Source organism: Vigna unguiculata, chromosome 6 (genome assembly GCF_004118075.2).
Source record: "Vigna unguiculata cultivar IT97K-499-35 chromosome 6, ASM411807v1, whole genome shotgun sequence".
NCBI lineage: Eukaryota > Viridiplantae > Streptophyta > Magnoliopsida > Fabales > Fabaceae > Vigna > Vigna unguiculata.
Window position 1 is genome coordinate 26,572,763 of NC_040284.1, and position 23,564 is coordinate 26,596,326.

General features: G+C 31.2%; 2 protein-coding genes across 2 annotated transcripts; one reads left to right on the plus strand and one right to left on the minus strand.

Annotated features, from left to right (window-relative positions):
* Positions 1-1,448: 1,448 nt before the first annotated feature.
* Positions 1,449-3,175, minus strand: LOC114186850 (60S ribosomal protein L13a-4-like). The gene is made up of 4 exons (XM_028074894.1): positions 2,832-3,175; positions 2,560-2,676; positions 2,175-2,262; positions 1,449-1,743 (listed from the first exon to the last, which is right to left on the minus strand). Exons 1-4 carry the CDS (start codon positions 3,101-3,103, stop codon positions 1,600-1,602), a joined length of 621 nt encoding a protein of 206 aa, XP_027930695.1. The 5' UTR covers positions 3,104-3,175; the 3' UTR covers positions 1,449-1,599.
* Positions 3,176-16,325: 13,150 nt separating this feature from the next.
* LOC114188701 (homeobox-leucine zipper protein ATHB-14-like) lies at positions 16,326-21,853 on the plus strand. The gene is made up of 18 exons (XM_028077301.1): positions 16,326-16,913; positions 17,077-17,236; positions 17,327-17,442; positions 17,538-17,628; positions 17,781-17,876; positions 17,972-18,085; positions 18,172-18,255; positions 18,611-18,766; positions 18,848-18,922; positions 19,008-19,114; positions 19,278-19,467; positions 19,574-19,762; positions 19,856-19,936; positions 20,042-20,176; positions 20,436-20,761; positions 21,029-21,140; positions 21,316-21,465; positions 21,556-21,853. The coding sequence occupies exons 1-18, from the start codon at positions 16,702-16,704 to the stop codon at positions 21,700-21,702; spliced, it is 2,541 nt and encodes an 846-aa protein (XP_027933102.1). The 5' UTR covers positions 16,326-16,701; the 3' UTR covers positions 21,703-21,853.
* The last annotated feature ends 1,711 nt before the right edge of the window (positions 21,854-23,564 follow it).

Here is a 23,564-nt window from a genome sequence, read left to right on the forward strand (position 1 = left end):
ACTAACTTTTCAAAATAATTTTGTTACTATTATTTATTCGTATAAGAAAGATATACCTATAATGTTTAATAAAAAAAAATATATTCTGAAAATAGCATCTGTATCTTCTAATGTATGAATAGAGATAAGGATAGTAATTTAATGGTTTCTTTTATTATTAAATGAAGTTATTAATAAATATAAAACTTGTGTTTTTTAAAAAAAAAATAGTTAATAGTTATTATAATATTATTTTAATGTTCTCTGTCCAAATTTAAAAAAGTTATTGCAAGTGATGAAATTAATTTTTTTATATATATTTAATCGTTTGTTTTACACACTAAAAGTTGTATATAATTTGAGAGTAAAACTTAATAAAATGTGTTTAAATAAAATATTGCGATGGAATTGAATTTGAGCTCTAAAATAGACAATATAATTATGACAATGCTTAAGTAATCTGTGATTATCAAAATATTAATCCGTGTTACATTACAATTCAATTATTGTTATTATATATAAAAGATGTCGTATTTTCAAACCATTACATTAAATATAACTTTCTAGCAAGCAATAGAGTAAAATATAATGGCATATTCAATTTATTTTTTTCCAAATTATACACACATTACAAATGTTTTTCACAAATAAAAATATCTGTTATGAGGGAGTGTACAGTTTCTATATCCTAAAAATGCGCTTCTGTTACATAAAAGAAGAATTACAATTTATATCAAGATGTGTATAATTTTAGGTAGAACAACAAACCATGTATGGATCAGGAGAAAATAAATAAAAATAAATAAATCATGTGAAACACTAGAAATAATTGAAGAAAATAAGACTAAATATTACAATTAAAGAAAAGAATTAAATAATTAATGGTACAAGTTCAATAATCTGTTAAAAGGAAAAGAGACATCTGAAGCAATAATATCCCTTTCAACATTTTCAAAACTCAGTTTTCCTCTTTTTCTATCGAAGACACCACTTCTAGTTTAATTAAAAAACTTTTGTGTAGATGTAAGAAAAGAGTTTCAAAAATATAAAATCCAAAAATATAAAATAAATCATTTTAGTATTTCAAATATTAAAAGAAGCTACATCTCAACTTATAACTAAAGTTTCTATTAAATCAAATCACACGTTATTATTGGCATTTACTCCTTACATAAAAGGTCGAGTCTTTTAAAAATGATCATACAAAGATTAAAATTAAAATAAAAAAATTATTACAACCTTAATAAGAAGCTTGCATCAAAGAAAGAGTAATTGTTACAACCTACGTGGAAGTAAAATAAGACTTCATAGAATAATCTTTGAATTCAATATTACCTCACAAAAACAACTATACGAGATTACCTAACACCAATAATTATAGGAACAAAAAGTTGGAAAATTTTACTCTACTAGTAAAGGATAGCCGTGAACTACTTTTTTTTTAATCAAAAAGCAATTAATTTTCTGGATGATACTAAAATTGTAATTAAATTAAAAACAGCTTCCACATATCACATTTTAAAGCGATCCAATAACAAATATTTCCTCCAGCAAAATTGAAAGGTACTTCGATCGGTATAAAGTGGCAACAAAAAATTGAATAAACACTAAAAAGACTACTCAGTACTTAACAGGGGCAAGAACATCAAGTTGAGAACCCAGCTTCTCCTCAGCAATCTTCTCGGCTTTCACTCTCAACTTGTTGAGCTGCTTCTTTCTCTCGTAAACCAACTCTGCCTTATCCTTTCTCTTCTTCTCCAATTCCTGCAATCAATAGTAAAACAATTACTCACATAGCCCAAAACAATTACACACAACAGAAGCACAACGTTTCCATCAATCTAATTTTCATGCCCTCCAAGATTGAACAAGTAAAGAACAAATTTTCTTATAAGCGAACATATCATATTAAAGAATAGTACCTATAGTTACCTATACTCCAAAATTACATAATGGCACAATCATAACTATAATAATAATTGATAGAAATGGGCAATACTAGATAACTGGCACCATGTCTACCCACATTCCCAAACCCCATCCACTATCACAATTAATCAAAAACAGCTAAATAGCAAACAAAAATATATATTCTCCACACTGGACAAAGAGATCATATAGAATGTATTCTAATCACTTTCACGAAATATAAATTTGCAGTTACCCGTCACAAGTTTACAAAGGCAAAAACTTACCCTGATGGTATCGTAGTAGCTCCATCCAACTTCAGATGATAACCTGCCCAACACACAATACTTGTGTCCTTTCTGAAGCCTCAAAACCCTGATTCCAATTTCAATCAATTAGCTTAAATTCCACAAAGCAAACAAACAGATTCATTCAATGTAATATAGTTTAACAGGCAAACCCTAATAATATAACGATTTTCCACACTTGCATCCAATTATAAATCAATTATAAATCAGCTTACATGTTTAGTTCATTAATTGCGACAGAAAAAAAAACCCTAACATCATACAAGGAACAATTGTGATACCTAGCTAACATATGTACAATTAAAGTAAGACACATTATTAAAAATAACAAAAAAATAATAGTTTAGGAGGATAAAAGACATACTTGAGAGCATCAGGAACAACCATTCTCTTGGTCTTGTCATACGGAGGAGGAATCCCCTCATAAACCTTCAAACGATCAAGAGCAGCTTCCCCACGTTTTGTCTTGTGTGGTATCATTCTACAAAACGCAATACAAAATTCAAAAACCTCACAACGAATTCAAAAAAGACAATTGAAACTGACCTTAATCGACCCGAACACAATTATAGGTTTTCGTAAAAACAAAGAATAAAAGAAAACGAAGAAACATTTGAAAAGAGAAAAGTGACAGACCCACGAACGGTACGCCAGAAGATCTTAGCGGGGGCGCGGAAGTGGATTGGGCCATGAGAAGGTTTGGTGTTCATGCGTTTGCGCAGGAATCTCATGTACTTCATCTTCTGCCTCACGAGGCCACCGGAGATGCAGATCTCTTCGCACCGCACTACCACTACCTTTTGACCGTTGAGAAGTTCTTTCGCCACAATGGACGCGAGTCGACCCAGCATGTGGTGCCGCGCGTCAACCACCACCCTCTTCGCGCAGATTCCCGAACCTGACACCATCTTCACTTCACCACACAGCACAACACAACGGCACAAACCCTTTTCCCTCACGGTGCCCGGTGCTTATGGAGGACAACATTAGGGTTTTTGAAGTTGCCTCTGGGCTGGGATTTTGGGCCGAGCCCAACTCGCTTAGCATACTTTCTATGTAACTAATTATCATTTAGGTTTTTTAATCCCGTTCAACATAAAAGTGTCAAATTTTTATATTTAGTATTTAAGAATGTGAGAAATCTTCTTCAACCACACCTAACTATTTAAGTAATTGACATACACTTATTCCCTTCATATTCAAACATGAAATATACGTAAAATTAATTATGTTTTATAACAATCGAGAAAGTACTAAATACCATCTAATATTATGTATTACATTTAAATTTTTTTTTCTAAAATATTTTGCATTGAAACTTTATAAAAATTTATTTTTCAGAGATATTATAGAAAATAAAAATAATTAAAAAAAAAATTATTTAACCCATACATTTCCGATTATACCCAGAATATATTTCTTACATGCAATATGTAAGGTATTTTTAAATCAAAGATACCTTATGAAATGTATATTCTTACGCATGTTTTGGATTTAGAAATATTTTAAGGTTTGTACTAATCGAAATGAAAAAAAAAAAAAGTGGAAGTAAATGACTCATTTTTTCCTCTTTTGTCCCATGACTACTAACTGCACCTCCACATTTACTCTTTTGCGGTAGAAAAACAATATTCTATCTCGTTGCATCATGTAGATGTCATTGTAACTCTACTGCACTCACAATTACCATATCCATGTGGTCGTTATGATATATAGCATCTTATAAATCGATTTTAAAATATTAAATTAGATTGAAAAGTTCATTCCTTCATATAATATCAAATTATATTAAGTATAGAATTAGATATGCATACTTATGTAATGTTCTGAATTTGTCATTCTAAAAAGGCTTTTTAAATTATCCAATATGAAAGATGTTTCCAGTTTACTATTTCTGGATACAAGTTTGTCGGGAAAAGTTTGCTTCCAAAAGTCGTAATTTTAATATTAAAAATTACGGAAGTGCATTAATAATTAATAGTTACGAGGGTGCAAAAAGTAAATTCAACCACTCAAATTACAAATCAGGCCGATTGAAACTTTTGGGCTCAGTTTACTAAACCCTTTGTTTAGTGAGTGTCTTTTAAATTAAGAAACTGTCAAAATGGATTGCAACTTGCGAATCAACTCGGTTCATCACAGATTTGGTTCGGATTGAGTTGAAATTTTTTTATAAATTTTAATATGGGTTGACTTTTGATCCAGGTTGAACCCTGGGTGAATTGCAAGTGTTTTTTGTTAAGTTGGGTTTTGCATTTACGTCAGGTTATATTATTTTTTTAGCCAACACATAGATAATTTTGTATTTTTATGATTTTAGTTTGTATTTGAATTGTATTGGAGTTTATTTAAATTATAATTATAATTATAATTTAGTTTTAACTGAAAAAAAAATTTTAAAAATTGTGTTTTTTTTAATTAAGTCGGTAAATCAACCCGTTTAATCCACCAACCCGTGGTAGACCAGGTCGGGTTCAAATTTTTTTGATTCACTAATAAGTGAGTCAGATTGAATTGACTCACTAAATGATCAATCCGTGGTGGATCGAGCCAGACTATACCAGGTTACCCTTTATTTTAAATCATCTACCAAATACAAAACTCACTCTGCATACTATATTTTACATTCTAAAATACCCCTTTCCGTGAAGTAAAATAATTATGGCGGGTGAGATTTCTGGGATGCATAAAGAGTGAAACTCTAATTAAGTAGATGCTTATTTGAAAAGTGCAGGCGAAAAATGGGATACCAGTGTTACGGAGACTTCGATAATTGCAAGTCTGCATCTACTTTGCAGTCATTTTTAGGTTTTGCTAACTTCTCATATTTACAGTATTGGATAATTATTACGCAGTCACATATACTTATATTTATGATTTTGATACATCTATATAGAACATGTTTTCAGAATTTTAAACTTAAAAGTATGATTAACATTTAGATATGTATTATAGAAAAATTAGGTAAAAAAATATGCTATTCTCCTACCATACAATGTTTATTTTTTATTTTCCTTTTCTAAATTAGAACAAGCATTCACGTTTTATTTTCACGAGGTCTTTTGGGCTGGATTGTAATCCTTTAGTTTTGGATAATTCTTTCTGTACCTTCGTACTTTTCTTCTCCCGCACCTCTATAAATATTATAATTCCTACTTTATCCTTGCCGCATTATACAGTTTTGGAAGTCAAAAATCTATAACAATAATAAAGATGATTCCCTCTTTTGTATCCACATTTCATAATACCAATTATACCCTTTATAATATAATTATTTATTATTTTTTAAAATTAATGGTTATTTTTTACCTATTTTCTATACAAAATTTTATCTTATTCTTTTTATAATAATAATAAATAATAAAGAGGATTTCCTCTTTTGTGTCCACATTTCATAATATCAATTCTATCTTTTATAATATAATTATTTGTTATTTTTTAAAATTAATGGTTATTTTTTACCTATTTTCTATAAAAAAATATCTTATTTTTTTTATTCATCAATAATTAACTTTTCTATTCATTTCACTTTATTTTTATCATTTCACTTCATTTTTAATAAATATAAATATAAATATAAATTTATTTTATATATTATCACCTACTAAAATACTATCATTCATAATTAAAAAATGCATATACAGAGGCACGATAGCGCCTGTGTGCCTCTGTGTACACTAGTAGTATTTTCTAATAAGTCTTCCAAATTATTTATACAAAAAACCAAAAGTAAATTCTCGATTCTACACAGATTTTACAATCCGGAAGTCATTTTTAATTTATGTATTTTACGTTCTGAAATATTTTTGGATTTCGTATTCTAAAACTTAAAATAAAAAGGATAAAATGAAACTTTAAAACACATGGAGGTGCATAAAGAAATTATGGGGTACAGGAAGAAACAACAAGAGTTTTAATCAGGCGTAACCCATTTATTTTATGATGTTTTGAACTTGTACCTTCTTGCACTCGTTTCTTATTTTGAGTTTGAAATTATTTTTTCTATTTTTCTATTTTTAATATGAAAAATAAGTCCAATGCGAAAGTTGGTGAAAAAGAGACACTACTTACATTTCTATTTATTTTAATAAAAAAAGATAATATTAATAACGGTAAGCATAAATATTAAATGTATAAATTAGAGGAAATAATCCCTTACATATTGTTATAATTGTTATAAATATGCAATTTATACTATTTTTTTACAAATTTAATTAAGGATAAAAAAGTGTTAATGTACATACCATGATGAAAACTTGCATTATATATTGTATATGTGAATAATTTATATAGAGGAGTACTTTCATTGTTAGTGGCTTTTTATATTAAGATGTTATAAGATGTAGAATATTAATATTTATGACACTATCGTTATGTTATAGTGCAAAGTATATATATATATATATATATATATATATATATATATATATATATATATATATATATATATATATATATATATATATTGATGTTTATTTTGTTTTTACCAAATACATGTGTCATGTTAAGATAAGACTAATCAAATTTTAAATAATTATTAATTTTTTTAATTATATTAAAAACATAGTATCTCAATATTTATATATTGAATTGACTATTTACTAAAAAAATAACTGATTTTCTAATAAAAAATATAACAAAAGGACAAAAGTTATACAAATATGTGTAAAATTAATTTAGCCTTTTGATGGTTAATTTAGTCAACTTAACTTAAGTTAAGTAGTAACCAAAACAATGATTAAAAATAAATTATTTATAAAATAATTAAGAATAAAACTGATATTATAAAATATAGATAAAAAGAGAAAATCTCTTTATATATTGTTATAGATTAAGTATCTGAAACATATATAATTTAATTTGAATCAAAATCAATGTAATGAAATCAAAAGACCGTGGGGATGAATTATAATTGCATTAATTTTCCTTACACACTTATTTTATTTTTCACCTTGCATGAATGCTCCTCAGGAGAGACAAACAACAACCGCAAGTATTCCTAAATCAAACAAAACACACCTTAATTTCGGACTTCAACTCAAAATCTCCTTCATCACAATTCCGTGTAATAAATAGATAAGCAAAGTATTAAAATATATAGGTTGAACCATTTTTTTGGTTTGATATAATTATTATTGAATCTATTTATAGATTTGGTTTTACTTGAGACTAATAAACGGAATGAAGTGAGAGAAGTGATTGGTTCCTATTATTGGTGAACGAACATATTCAATGATTTGAATCTTGAGCTATATACAAGTGTGTGATTGGATGAATATGATTATATATATATCTTCAATGGCAAATGAGAATTGTCAAAATTCAAAAGAACACTGTTGGCTTCTTGTTTTTAACATTATCTGCTTCTCACCGATTCTACCAAAGCAATCATATCATTTTTGGCTAAACGTTGTTGGGATTTGTCTTATTGCTGCCAAACTTCTTCGTATTTTTTTAACCATTTTACTTTTTATTTATCATAAGTTTTTGGATAATGGGTTCAGAAGTGTTCTCAATCACTAGCTTGTTATTTGTCCTTTTCTTGGTGCGATTTTATTCGTTATCTCACTAATAATAATGATGCTTAAAGCTAACATCACTAATTTTTGTTTTAATAATGTCATCGGTTTCGTTATTACTACATGTTAATAAACATCCCTTCAATACTTTTTATGGTTATTTCTTTCACTACCTTCATCACAAATCAATTTTTCCAACAATACCCAAATGCAACCATTTTTAGGTTTTGCAATGCAATTGTTATTATAAAAATGAAAGTAGCAAAAATTTCGGCGGATAAGAAAATTTGGAAGTTGACAAGAAACAAAGTTAGGAACAAATTACCAAAAGTGAGTACACATAAAAACATGTTTGGGAATCTTATTCTGAAATGCAATTATGCTTTTGACCTCAACAACTTATCAATCATTCGCAAGCAAGAATTTGAACAACGATGAACCAGCTGAAAAGTTCACATTCATAACCCTTTTCCTGCATAAGAAACTCATAAGGGTTGGAGTTTTGTGATTCCTTAATTTGGAGTGTGTGAAGATTATGAACCATAAAATAGGGTATTTTTCTGGACAGTATACTTCACTACACCTCAACTTATTAATTCACATTCTTCAACTGCGACAGGAAGAACACAATTTGTCTGTAGTTAAGGTAAACATTCAGAAAAAAAAAAAAAAAGACATTCGAACGGTGTATGTGTGTGTTTTTACAGAAGGAAACCCCTTTTTTTTCTTTTCTATTTTGTTGAACATTATCAGTCTATCATTGACAGATAGAAAGTGACTAGCTATCTGCAAAACTTATATTATGGAATTATATGACTATTGATTACGCTTTCAGTTTCTTTAATGTAAATTGGATTCTATTTTTTCTTTTCATTTTTCCGATTCATTTATTTTTAAAATAAATAAATCTATTATTTCCATCACTGATGTTTTTTTAAATACATATTAACAATTTCCTTGCATCTTCATCAATTTCCTTTTCAGAGTTATTTAGATGCATCCTCAAAACAACTCCCATCTTGATCAACATCATTATCTTAATAACAAATGGAATGAAATTGAAAAAATAAAAACTAGTTAGGATATAAAAATAATTTATGAAAATATTTAAAAAAAAAATAAATTGGAGAAGTTACTATATTCACGAAACTCATGCTTCCAATTTCAAGTACAAATTATTGTTTCAACATATTTTGACAACAAACGAACTTTATACTCATTCAAAATATGAACTTTATACTCGTTCAAAATGCTTAAAGCAATGCTAAAAGCAAATTCAAATGCAACTGCAATATTAGAATACTTAGCAAGTCTCTAGTCATGATTGACAAATGTGAAAAATATTGACTATTACTCTTTCATCATTCAAGAACATACATACGTTTAGTAATATCAACATTAATATTGACTCATCCAAGTATATATGAAGTTGGTTCCTTCTCACATTAACAGAAGCCTATTTGAATCTTATAAATTTGTCAGATATTCAAAATGCTTTTTCATATGAAAATATGATTTGAAGTTTGCTTTTAGAAGTAAGACAATTTGTTATGTGGTATATGTAGATAGTCTTATTGAGATTTTTCTTTTGATTTGTTGAGATTTAAGAAAATTAATTTGGTTTATAAACATGTAAGTTCATATCTTAAATATGAATTTGGTTACTAGGTTTCTTAAATATGGATTTGGTTTCTTAAATTAGGAGAAGAGGATATTGATAATATATGACATGCTATGCAGGGAAAATTGGTTAATAATTTGAAATTAGATGAAGGAATAAGAAGTAAACTTCGGTCTCGATCTAGTAAGCTGTGTTATTTAAAAAAAATGAGTGAACGGCATTAATTATGTTGCAATAATTAAATGATAAAAACATGGTGATAAATACTACAAATTGTACATTTTCTTATGAATATGATTGATGGCGGAGTTTGGTATGTTGAATCAAAAGTTGTTTTTCCACTTTTCAAATTCAATATGACAACCACCTTAATATAGTGAGAAAACACAATATGTTCAACTATCATGGATTCATAAAAAAAATAAAATATTATTGTTGTGAATATGAAGTGTCCATGATTGTCAAAAACTAACAATAATCTATAAACTTTACTAGGAGGCGCAATATAAATATTACATGGATTTGCAATCTTAGTTAGATGTTTTATTTTAAACCAATAAGTTTATTCATGATTTAATGTTTTTAATTTTTACCTTTTTTCATTTTTGTTAGGATGGAGTTGAAGATCATTTGGATAAGAGAACTAAAAAAATATTTAAATAAATTTAATCTTTTTTTAAATATGAGATATGATTTCTTTTAAATTCTCAAACTGTATTAAATGGCATTTTTATTTTAAGTTGTATAATTATTAGTATTTTGAATTTTTGCACATACATTTGATATTTGTACATTTTTATTTCTAAATATTATAAGTTTTACTTATGTTATCCATTACAAACTTATAAAAGTATTATTTTAACCGTTTAATATTTTAATTATTTTATAATATTGAATAAATAGTATTTTAATAATTTATATATAACTTATTATATTTTTATATTGCTCAAAACAAATTAGTTGAATAAAAAACGTATAAAGATATATTATTTTTATAAAAATATTGATTACAATTACCAAAAGAATATGAAACATATAAAATGTATTGTCTAAAGAATTGATGACGTAAAATGTTATTCCTACAAAATAAACAATGTACAAAATGTGTTATCTAAAAATGCAGGTAACGTAGAAAATATATTGCCTAAACTATGAAAAAAACGTTGTCTAATTATTGATCGAAACATGTGGTCTATTATATTGATCAAAGACAATAATTAACAAAAATTCGTGGGTTTAGAAGAAAAAAAATCCGTGGCCTTTAAGCTATTGTTATGACTACAAATTCCACGGTTGAAAATTCGTGTGAAACAGTTGCCTATATTTAAGGCCATATTTTTCTTTTTACTTTGGGCAATATTTTTCGAACATTGTTTAAATTAAAAAAAATGGTGCACTTACTTTGCATATTGATAGAAGTATTCCATATTGTTTAAATTAAAAAAAATGGTGCACTTGTTTTGTTGAACAAAAAATATTCTCATTTCGTTTTACATTTTTCTATGATTACATATTTTCATATATTTTTTTATCCATTTTGCACATTTAGTTACTTTTTAATATTATAGCTCTATATGTGATGCAATGTTGTTCGATTCCACAGTTATTTTGTCTCGTATTATGTCAATTTATGAGTAAATTGAATAAAAATGGGGAAAACGTATTCATTATTGAACATGATAAGATTAAAAAGTTAAATCACTAATTTTAATAAATTTGATAATGCGTGCAATTGTGACAGAGGTGGGAAAGCATAGAAGAAAGCTGCATGATTTAATTTTACTTCAACCCTCTAATATTTTAAATCTTAAATAAAAGGAACACAATTTTTTTTGTTGTGATTGACATAAGTTGTTTAAAGATGTTATATACAGGTTAAGCATTGAAATTTAGTTAGAAGAATGAAGGAGCCCTAATATGAGAGACAGTACACTAAAATATATAGATATGTGAATGCATGCATGGGGAGTTGGTGGGTGATACATGATAGCCAAGTTGGGGAGTTGTGAATAATGTATGAAGCCATAAGTGTATATCCATGAGATGATGGGTTGGAATATTTGGGTCCTTTTGTAAAGTATGATTAGGAATTTAAATTGACAGTATATACTTAAATAGCACTACTAATGATAACGATTAGAAATGATAAGTAAGCATAATTAGTTTGCAAGACATTAGATTTTGACTCACATGAGCGTCCTATCATGGCGGCCAGAGGCTTCCTTTTCTTTATCTCCACCTTTACACCTCTGATCATGCATGGACCCTCATCAAGGGAAGAGAGAGAGAGGTGTAAAATGGAAGCAAAGGCATGCACACAATTCCAGAGAGAGAGAAGGTGGTGGGTGCATGTGGGGTCTTGTGAGTGAGTCCATGACACTCTTTTGGTGCATGTAAGGAAAAAGGTTCATGAGCTCAAAACCAAGGATTAAAAAACAAAGCCTTTTGGGTCCCCGCATGGGACTGGAAGGAATTGAAAGGGACCTCCACCTTTGTTTGTTTTTTTATCAGCAAAATCACGCAATGGCCCTGTCCCAATGGCGGGGTCTCACTGTCCCAAATCTCTTCCTCTTCCAGAAGCAAAAGCTATAGCCATAGGGGGGGGACTCCATCATCATAACACATTGCAAAGGGAGACAAAAAAACACAACAGAGTCTGTGTATACACACCCATATTCACTCCATTAATCATATTAACAAATATTAACCGCTATCTGAACTTGGACCTAATATCATCTTTTTATCAAACAGTTGGAGTGCAGCACCACTGGTGCAAAAGCCAAATGAGTGAGATTATTGATTTGGATGGATCATTGGATGCCCTGAAGATTGAAGGAAATGTCAACCTTGTAAATATCCAAAAGTCAATTGCTTTTGTGAGGCATTATCTCTCTTGCTCTTGGATCCTTATGAGTAAAGGGAAAGAGGTGGGAAACACTATCAATTGTGAAGAAAAGGGAAAGAGGTTGGTGCTTGGTGGATCTCAACCACAAAGTTGGGTTTCAGCGTTCAGATACGTGCTACCTAGCTTGCAGGCCTAAAACTTATTCAACACTTAATCGTAATTAAAGCATTTAGATTCTACTCTGGGATACACTAGTGTTCTTTAAGCCACTTCTCATCATTAACTTCTTCTTAATAATCACTAAATATGTATATACACTCATTAAATGTCATAAGTAAATTAATATTTGTCGTGCATGCCTACTTCGCAACATACCATGGATAATATAAGTGACTTCACCCTGACGATAATTTTAACTCAGGATAATTATAGCATTGGATAATGTCCACATGAAAGTAGACATGTGCGTACATTATGTATACTAGGAAACCATTTTTAATCGAATTATTAGGTATACACTGTAGTTATCAATTCTATACCATTTTTTTCTCTCTGTCAAAAAGTTTCATCAATGTTATGTTAATTGTTCACAAGAAGTTGGTGCATTCTTTTTAAAATTATGAGTAAATAATTCTGGGATTTTATAAATAATGATTTTCATGCAAATCTATTATCGATTAATTATTTACTTCCATTTTGAATGCGCAACAAAATTAATGTTCAGTTATTGTTTTCCTACTTCAATCTGTCGTTTTCCTACTTGAATCTGTCACAAAGATAAAAAAAAGTCAATAACATGATTTCTTATACAATTGATGACCATAATAATAGGTTTTAAATTACGGATTAAATATATTTTTAGTCTTTCAAGTTTTAGTAAAATTTGAAATTAGTCATTTTTTAAAATTTTTAATCAATTTAGTCTTTCATTTTTAAAAATGTATTAGTTATTTTAATCCAATTTGGTTTAGTTTATCTGTCGTTCCAAACACATTTCATGTTATTATTTGAATTGTTTACACCGTTTGACACGTTTTCGCTTCGATGTTAACTTAAATATTATCATAAATGCGTTTAAAATTTCAAATAAACTTAACAAAATTTGGTAAAAATGACTAAATTCACGTATTTCTAAAAATGTCCTAAATTGATATAAAATTTTAAGATAGACTAATTTCAAGATTCACTAAAACTTGAGAGACAAAAAACAAACCCTTAAATTATTTAAAAAGTCCGAGGACTATCGATGAACCCACTTAGAATGAAAGTTGACTTATAAATGGGCAATTAATGGGTGCATGCATGCAATTGATAAGCCATCACATAGTCTTAAATCATGTGAATAACATTTCTTAGTGGTCTTCGCTGACTCTATTCTCATACAAATTTATTCAACACGGTTCAATTAATCCTTCTGCTTAAGTAAATTCATAGAACTCATACGCAAAATATTCAAATTAAATACGGAAAAGGTAAACACATCCTCAGATTTTCTTTGGATCCAATCATGTTAATTATTCTTATCTTTGGACCAAACTATGTGAATTCCGTTTACATGACGTATAACGAATATGTTTTCGACACATATTTTATTATTGATCAGAATTTAGAAGAAATTGAATATTTTACAAGTTTCAGTCACAGAATTTTATATGCTATGAAAGCTGAGTGATTAATAAATTTCGTGTTAGTATTACAACTATATTTTTTTTTATAAGTTCCAACTTATAATAAATTATGTGTTGAGAATAACATGTTTCTTACTAAAACGTTTTTCATAATTCGTGATTTGGCATTTATCAAACATCTCTCAAGTGTTTTACTCTTATCGTTATTGTTGGTAGTGACGAGTGGATGTCTATTCAAATTGATCTTGATTATTATGTTATGGCCCCAAAATCTGAGATATGGTATCATGTTTAAAAATAAATTAATAAAACAAAATAATAACCCTTTAAGTTAAAAATTCACTTTTACTCCTAATCATACTTGGTTGTCAATTTTGCCTCAACTTCAACTTTCATTCATCATTTACAGTTTCGTGAATAGGTTAATTATTAAGTAAAATTATTATTAAGAGAAAGCTTTTGTAGTCTACAACAACTTATACAAATTTTCTCATAGATTTTATCAAAGTAAGACAAATACACCACAGTAATTAGTCACATTCATAATAGTCTAGGCTTATGTTTCTTTATATATAAAATTTATAACATCGCATAATATTTCATAAACTATCCGTATTTAATAATCTGGTGGACCATGTTCATAAAAAAACATATTAAACAATAAGATAAAATGAGTTATATATATATATATATAAACTCATGATAGAGATACGTACTTTTGACATCTTAATTAATCTGACATCTCAAGTAATCTTATAAAGCCAAGTTTAATAGATACAATTTATTGAGATGAAGTTATTATACCATGATTATTAATTATAGATTATTTTTAAGCTTAATTCCGTTTTTAATCTTTAATTTTCAGATAAATCATTTTTGGGTTTCTACATTAAAAAACATAGTTTATTCATCGGGTTAAATTAAGAAATGAGTAGTTAGAGAGGACCAACAACACATTAAGTATTATGAACATATTGTCCATTTTCTTTCAACATTTTTGACTTCAATTATTTGAAAAAAGTTACATCTTCTGTTAAGTTTTGAAAAGTGTCGATTAATTTTTCCAAACACACGTTTAGTTTATGCATGTAGTTTCTTGAATAATTTATTTTTTTATTGGAATCGGTAAGACCTGTGTCATGATTTCCTAAACTTTTCTTTGGTAGCAAATAATATTGTAGCATTAAAGTTTGGTCGTGGATAGTTTATAACGTAAAAATAGTTATAGCTCAATACAAAACACCGTCTAATATATTATTAAGAAATTTTCTAAGACCAAAAAATTATTTGATAATTTATTTTACTGATATATAAATTATTTTGACCACTATAAAATTATTTGGTTAATAAATATTTTAAATTATTTTATTCAGAAGCTTTTAGCTTATAATCTATTCGCTACTCTATCTTTTTAGTTCATTTAATTATTTTTCATGATATATTTTACATTTGAATATATATATTTTTATCACACTTAATTTAATATTATTTATTTCAATTTTATCTATCACTTTTAATATTTGTTATTATTTTATTTTTTATATAATTAAAATTAAAAAAAACAACATTTGAAGTATTTTTAAATGAGATAGACGAGGTGTTCCGTTCAAAGTACGGAAATAAATTATTGAAAATTATAATTTCCATTATTATTATTAAGTTTATTGATAAAAGTATTGTATTCACATTGTGTAAGTAAAAAATAAAAAGAAAAAGAAAAAAAGTAGGAGACTTTGTGCGACAATATGTAGAATTTATGAAGTACAAATAATAGAGAAAAGAAGTAAAAGGAAAATCAAAGTGAAGCCAATTTTATGGGATCCTGCTAACATTTTCACCCTGCAACCAAATGTGATGCCAAATATTTGTCCGTCTTTTTTGTCTACTCTCTCTACCTTTCTTCACCCTCTTTACGTACGTACACTGTACTAGTACTACCCTCTCTCTCTCCTCATCCATGTCATCTGCAACATCACATGTACATGCATGCATACCATATAACATCATCATCATCACCCTTCGTTTTGAAACATGCCTTCATGAAGAGAGAGAAGGTTCGCTATTGGTGTGCCTGCGTGCCTGCAATATAGTATCTTTTTTCTGCACAAGGAGAGAGAAAGACAAAGGGTTTACAAATAACAGGGAAACTGAGTCGTCAAAAAATCGTATCTCTTATGCGCTTGTGCTGTCCTCTCATTTATATCTCTCTTTTTTTTCATTTATTTGCTTTTCGTCTTAGCATCACACAGTGACCAGGGGTAAAGAGCAAACCAGTTTGGTACTGCAGGAGCAACCAAAAAAGGAAAACAAATAAAAAATATGGCTCAGTAACAAATTAAAGTCCCTTTAATTGCCCATTGGTTGTTTCCTTCCTTCTCTTTGCTTTTTTCAGCCACATTCTTACACCCACTATTGCACTACGTATCACATTTATTTTATGCTATGCTACAATATAATAATACACCACAACAATAATATTACTATTATATTATTACAGAGACAACACATAAAAACACACAACACATTCTTTCTTCCTCAGTTCTTGTTCCATCTCTTTCTCTTTCTTGCTCTCATATTCTCGAGATTGGGGTGTTTGTGGGATAGAGACTACTGTAGCGCCTCTTGAGGTTCTATCCAGAGTTGGAATTTGAGGAACTGAGCAGCATCTAATGAAGGAGAGTGGAGGCTCTCTTGGAGAAGAGAGCCTGCCCGAGACTAACACCAACAAGAGCAGTGAAGAAGAAGAGCCAAACTAGTTTCTTTCTTTCTCACTCACTCACTCACTCACTCACTCCATTCCCATTTCTTTTTTTCCTTCAGTCTCAAAGACTACTTTAGTGTTAGCGTGTGTATATCAGAGAAAGCAGTGTGCTTTTGGGTGTGATAGTGCGAGATGGCACTTTCTTTGCACAAGGACTCGGCCAACAACCAGATGGATTCAAGCAAGTATGTTAGGTACACACCTGAGCAGGTTGAGGCTTTGGAGAGGGTCTATGCGGAATGTCCCAAGCCAAGTTCTTTGCGGAGGCAGCAACTCATCAGAGAGTGCCCTATCCTTTCCAATATTGAACCCAAACAAATCAAAGTTTGGTTTCAGAATAGAAGGTGACCCTTTTCAAATAACCCAAATGTCAAAGTCTTCTGTTTCTTATTATCTCTTGCAAAAAGCCATCACCTTCACCACTTTTTTCTTTCTTGTCCCAGTGAAGAAAAGTAGTTTCTTTGTTTTTATTTGTTCTTACAAGACATTGGTGAATTTGGTGTGTAGGTGTCGTGAGAAGCAGAGGAAGGAAGCCTCTCGACTGCAGACAGTGAACAGAAAGCTGTCTGCGATGAACAAACTGTTAATGGAAGAGAATGACCGTTTGCAGAAGCAGGTTTCTCATCTGGTTTACGAGAATGGATATATGAAGCAACAGATACAGACTGTGAGGACCCATCCCTCTCCTCTTCATTTTTCTCCCGTGCTTTACTTATTTCTTAATGTTAATGGATGAACCATGCTTTGGTTTGAACAGGCCTCTGCTGGCACCACCACAGACAATAGCTGTGAGTCTGTGGTAATGAGTGGTCAGAATCAACAGCAAAACCCAACACCTCAGCATCCCAATAGGGATGCCAACAACCCAGCTGGGTATGTAACAAACTATGAACCACTTCTTAGTATTTGGGTACTTGTTCATTTCAATGTTTTCATGGTACTAACATGGGTACTCCTTATTGTTTCAGTCTTCTCGCCATAGCTGAGGAGACCCTGGCAGAGTTCCTTTCCAAGGCTACTGGGACTGCTGTCGACTGGGTCCAGATGATTGGGATGAAGGTATATTCCTTTTAACAAACATTAGTACTTGTTTCCTAATGTCTGCTTCAAAGCAACAATTATTACTATGTAGTTGAAAAACATGTAAAATTTGCTAATTTATGTCAATGTTTTTTCTGTGTAATTATTCGTTGGTGATTTGTATTGCGTAGCCTGGTCCGGATTCGATTGGAATCGTCGCTGTTTCCCGCAACTGTAGTGGTGTGGCAGCACGAGCCTGCGGCCTTGTGAGTCTTGAACCCACTAAGGTGTGTTGTTGTATCGCTCATGTTCATTTGCTTCCTCATTGTGGAACAAATGGTCTGTATTTTTCTGAACAGTAGTTGTGACTGTTGTTTGTCAGGTTGCTGAGATTCTTAAAGATCGACAGTCATGGTATCGTGACTGCCGATGCGTGGAAGTATTAAGTATAGTTCCCACAGGGAATGGGGGCACCATAGAGCTCATGTACATGCAGGTCTGGTGGACGTTTTCTGCACTTGGAATGATTTAATGATTATTTTATTGTTTTTTTTTTCTTGAAATTTGATTTTTTTTTGCCAGACATATGCGCCCACAACATTGGCAGCAGCGCGGGACTTTTGGACACTGAGATACACGACAAGCTTGGAAGATGGAAGTCTTGTGGTATGGAAAAGGATACAGTGTGCTGTGGTTTTTCTTAACAAACATTTGTCCCTGCCAAAATGGCTGTTTATTGTTCTTGTGCTGAAAATAGTCATTTCTTGAGCTGGTCCCTGTATCCTCTCTCTTGAAGAGAAGGGGAGAAAACGTATTTGCACTGAGTCTACTAAACACGATCTATCTTCCATTGGACAATACTTGTATTTTTTGTTGAAGTTCGGACTTTTTTGTTGGTTCTGTTCTGAAATATTTGAAGCATTTTGAAGGCGTTGTCGCAGAATGTAAAATGATTGTTTCTTCTTCCTCATGGGATTTTAGAACAAATTTGGCTTATTGAAATTATAATGCTGGATTGCAGATATGCGAGAGATCATTGACATCCTCAACTGGTGGTCCCACAGGGCCTCCTTCAACAACCTTTATTAGAGCTGAAATGCTTCCCAGTGGTTATCTCATTAGACCGTGTGAGGGTGGTGGGTCCATTATTCACATAGTTGATCATATTGATTTAGATGTAAGTAAACCATCTATGAGTCAAATCACTTTATAATCTCTGATCCTCTACGCAGTATTTTACTATTATTGTTTGTTACAGGTATGGAGTGTCCCTGAAGTTCTGAGGCCCCTGTATGAATCATCAAAAATCTTGGCTCAGAAATTGACCATTGCTGTAAGATTAATGTCTTGTTCGATGAATTAGGCTTTATAACTTACAAAAAATCACTATTAGACTTAAAAAAAATTATACTTTGCAGGCCTTGCAACATATTCGACAGATAGCACAGGAATCGAGTGGAGAAATTCAATATGGTGGGGGACGCCAGCCTGCTGTATTGAGAACATTTAGTCAGAGACTTTGCAGGTAAGGCTTGAATCTCCTCGTTATGTAGAACTAGTGTACTATGCATTTTGAATAATTTGCTGGGTGGTAGCAGTTTATTGAATAGTGTTTTTCATATTCTTGCTTAATTTCAATCATGTTTCTGTTTCTACTCAATAAGATTTGATTTAACATAATTGTTCAGGGGATTTAATGATGCGGTGAATGGGTTTGTTGATGATGGATGGTCGCTGATGGGTACTGACGGGGTGGAAGATGTGACTATAGCTATAAACTCTTCTCCTAACAAATTTTTGGGGTCCAATTATAATGCTTCCATGTTCCCAGCATTTGGAGGTGGGGTCTTGTGTGCCAAGGCATCAATGCTTCTGCAGGTACTTTAGAAGCAAACAGTTATATGCACAACTCCTTTTTCTCCTAATTTTCCAAGCATTTTCTAAATGTTGATTATAATCTCCTCATGAACAATGGTTCATACAGAATGTTCCACCTGCTTTGCTTGTTCGTTTTTTGAGAGAGCATCGATCTGAATGGGCTGATTACGGGGTTGATGCATACTCTGCTGCATGCCTTAAAGCGAGTCCCTATGCAGTTCCCTGTGCAAGACCTGGTGGCTTCCCCAGCAGCCAGGTCATTTTACCTCTTGCTCATACTATTGAGCATGAAGAGGTATTTATCTTCTCAACTAAGAGATAACTCTCATTCTTTTTTACTCTATATTTTATATTCTATACTAAATTGTGGAATGCCGCAATGGTGCAGTTCCTGGAGGTGGTTCGTATAGAGGGTCATGCATTTTCTCCTGAGGATGTCACGTTGGCACGTGATATGTATCTATTGCAGGTAATGCGTTTGTATTTTTTGTTTGCATATTTTAATTAACTAAGCTTAAGTGTTCATGCACAACATTTAATGACCCTTTTGCTTTGCAACTGCTGGATGTTGCAGCTATGCAGTGGAGTTGATGAAAATGCAATTGGAGCATGTGCTCAACTTGTGTTTGCTCCTATTGACGAGTCTTTTGCAGATGATGCTCTGTTACTGCCATCTGGTTTTCGTGTCATTCCATTAGATCCTAAATCAGTTGAGTGACATTTTTTTGCAACTTGTATGGTTTTATTACTAGCTCTTAGCTCTTGGTTATGAAACTTCTTACAAATAATTTGCTTGTAATTATGGTAGTAACTGAATTAGCAGACATTCAGATTCTTTTTTATTATGCAAATGTTAACAAGATGTTGAAAATTATCTAGGCTTTGCTTGAACTGGCACTAACATTCAGATTTCAATACATATAGTGTCAAGTTACTAAATTTTTTGCATCTGATTCTCATGCATCCAGGATGGTCCAGCTGCAACTCGAACGTTGGATTTGGCATCAACAATGGAAGTAGGATCCGCTAATGCTCGGCCGGCCGGTGAAGCTGATTTGAATGGCTACAACCTTCGGTCGGTCCTTACTATTGCTTTCCAATTTACCTTTGAAAATCATACGCGGGACAATGTTGCTGCAATGGCTCGCCAGTATGTGCGTAGTGTTGTTGGATCTGTTCAGAGAGTTGCCATGGCAATTGCTCCTTCAAGGCTTAGTACTCAACTGGGGCCAAAGTCACTTCCTGGTTCCCCTGAGGCCCTTACCTTAGCACGATGGATCAGTCGAAGCTACAGGTTTTTCTTCTAACTTTGGACTGCATTATTTTAGTCTAGAATTTTGCTTTTTACATGTTTGATTTTTGTTGTTATAGAAGTTCCCTTTGAAACGTGTTATCCATAGATCTATGGATATTGATTACTATTATAATCTGTATCACTTGTTGGTTATTGAAAGTTGAATTCTGTTTGAACGCGAGTTTGTTTGTTTTTTTAAAGTTTTGCACGACTTGCCCACCAGATCTTGTTCTGTTTAGTCTGACAGTATATTGTGTTTCCTTTAAGGATCCACACTGGCACAGAGCTTTTTAGAGCTGAGTCCACTGCAGGTGATGCAATCTTGAAGCAACTTTGGCACCATTCCGATGCAATCATGTGCTGTTCTGTGAAAACAAATGTAATCACTTGCATTGCTTCTTTAATTTCTTTTTATTGGAATTTGAAAAATGGCATAGTTGTCAGAGGACTTTGTTGTTAATAATATAATATAATATGCCATGTTTTGGAAGAATGTGCAATCCTTTTGTCCAATAATATTTCCATTGAGCAGTGTACTTCTAAAATCATCGCAGGCATCTCCGGTATTCACCTTTGCTAATCAAGCCGGGTTAGACATGCTTGAAACTACTCTAGTCGCACTTCAAGACATAATGCTTGATAAAGTTCTTGATGAATCTGGCAGGAAGATTCTTTGCTCTGAGTTCTCCAAGATAATGCAACAGGTACCTAAAATGTGAACTGCATTTTTTTTGTTAGTTTTGGCTCTATTATAAGTTATGAAACATTCTCTTCTTTTCTTTGTTTCATTTCAGGGTTTTGCTTATCTACCAGCTGGGATATGTGTATCAAGTATGAATCGGCCAGTGTCTTATGAGCAGGCCATTGCATGGAAAGTCCTGAATGACGATGATTCTAATCACTGCCTAGCCTTCATGTTTATGAGTTGGTCTTTTGTATGACGAACGAAGCATATTTTATGTACTAATTTATATATTCAGTACTTAATTACCATATGGTACTATCACAGACCAATGTACTAATGTAAGCCTTACTTTATGCCCCGTGTATGGTTTTTTATTGCAATATAAACGTTCTAGTTAATCTGGTTAATTCTTTCTTCTCTTTTCATAGTTGCCTTGGTTTGATGCTTTATACTTGATTGGGGTGATTTTGATATTATTATCATCGGGGTAGCATGTTTTCTCTTTATCTTCCTTCACAAACCACGATGGTCATCATGGTGTTTTGCTTGCTTCTAAAGCAAAAGTGTGCCTTGGTTTCAACTTCCAAAGTCTAACAAAAAGCTATTTTTCTGATCTAATATTTTAACCCTGTATTACTCGGGAAGAATTTGGATATATGATGGTATCTTTTACTTTAGAGGTGAAAAAGTTACTTTTTTGCGGGACTCTTGTCTGTCACTCTAACATTCTATTTGGTTTTCAAAAGAAAATAGAACTGCAAAAGAAAGAAAGAAATAGTGCAAAGAGAAAAAGATTTTATCAATTTTTATTGAAAAGAGAAAGATGCTTCCCATTGTTTGATGGAGGAAATAAACGACAAGAAAAGTATACGATTGACAGACATAAATTACCTCTATCTCCGAATAAACTTATGAACAGTTGATGTGTAGAATTTATTGTTATGATGTTAAAATAAAGTGAAACATAAATAAATTCAATATTACGCAATGCTTTCACTTATTAATTATTAGTAGGAACATAATTTTAGAGATAATTACTATAAAATATAATAACCAATTTATATATAATAATTAAAAAAAAATTGAATTATATGAAAGAAATTTGACCATGAGTGACGTTGTTCTCAGTCTGTGACTGGTCAGCCTATTCAGAAGAGTATTATATGATTTAGCAGAAATCCAAATCCAACTGAAGTCCATCCAGCTGTATGAGATTTGAGTCATTGCATGTTGAAGTGTTTAAAAATTTGCAGATTTGTTTTTAAGAAATTATGGTGCATACCAAAGTTGTAGGATAATAATGAGCTTTTCTGTAAATATTATTTTAAGCAAAAAGAGGCTAGTATTTAATTTGAAATTTGATGTGTTTGTTATTCTGCATAAAGTGTTGTGACAAGAAGGAATCTGGTGAGGGTGCAAAAGTGATTGAACAAGATATTTTTGCGTCATGGGAAACATTCAACGTTATGGGCATGTGAGAGTGGACGAAAGAAGAAAAGGGGTATGAAGAGTCTTCTAATCTTGTCCAAGGATTTGATATGATGAGTATGTGCAAGATGGGGTAATTCTGAAAGATTGTGTCAGAAGAAACATATACCAAATTCAACCTTATTGTATGAGAAAAAGAAGAAAACATTAGGGTGGTAGAGAACTTTCTGCATGACAAGGATGCACATGAAAGTGACACGCAAGTAATAGATGCACCTACTCTCACCTACACTTCCCATTGCTGTGATGTGTTTGAGTCCTGTGAAGATGCTCATCACGACACAAGTAACACCATTATTATGCAACACAAACCAACATTATGCAATGTATGAAAGATGATGTTTGTTTTTGTGTTGTGTTGTGTTGTGCCCGAATGTTTTGATAGCGAGATCAAAGGAAGAGCTTGTTGCATGTCTAAAGGATATGAATCAGCGCTTTCTTTCTAGTGATGTAATGATGAAGCTTTGTGATTTAATTGAGACAAAGATTAGGTTAATGATACTTTGTGTACCTAGTAATATATATCTCGCTGCATTAAACATTAAATGGTCCAAACAAAAAATTAAGGTGACCCTTTTGTTGCTGTCTTCACACTGTACTGAAGGGATGATTAGTTGCTTTATAGCAGAA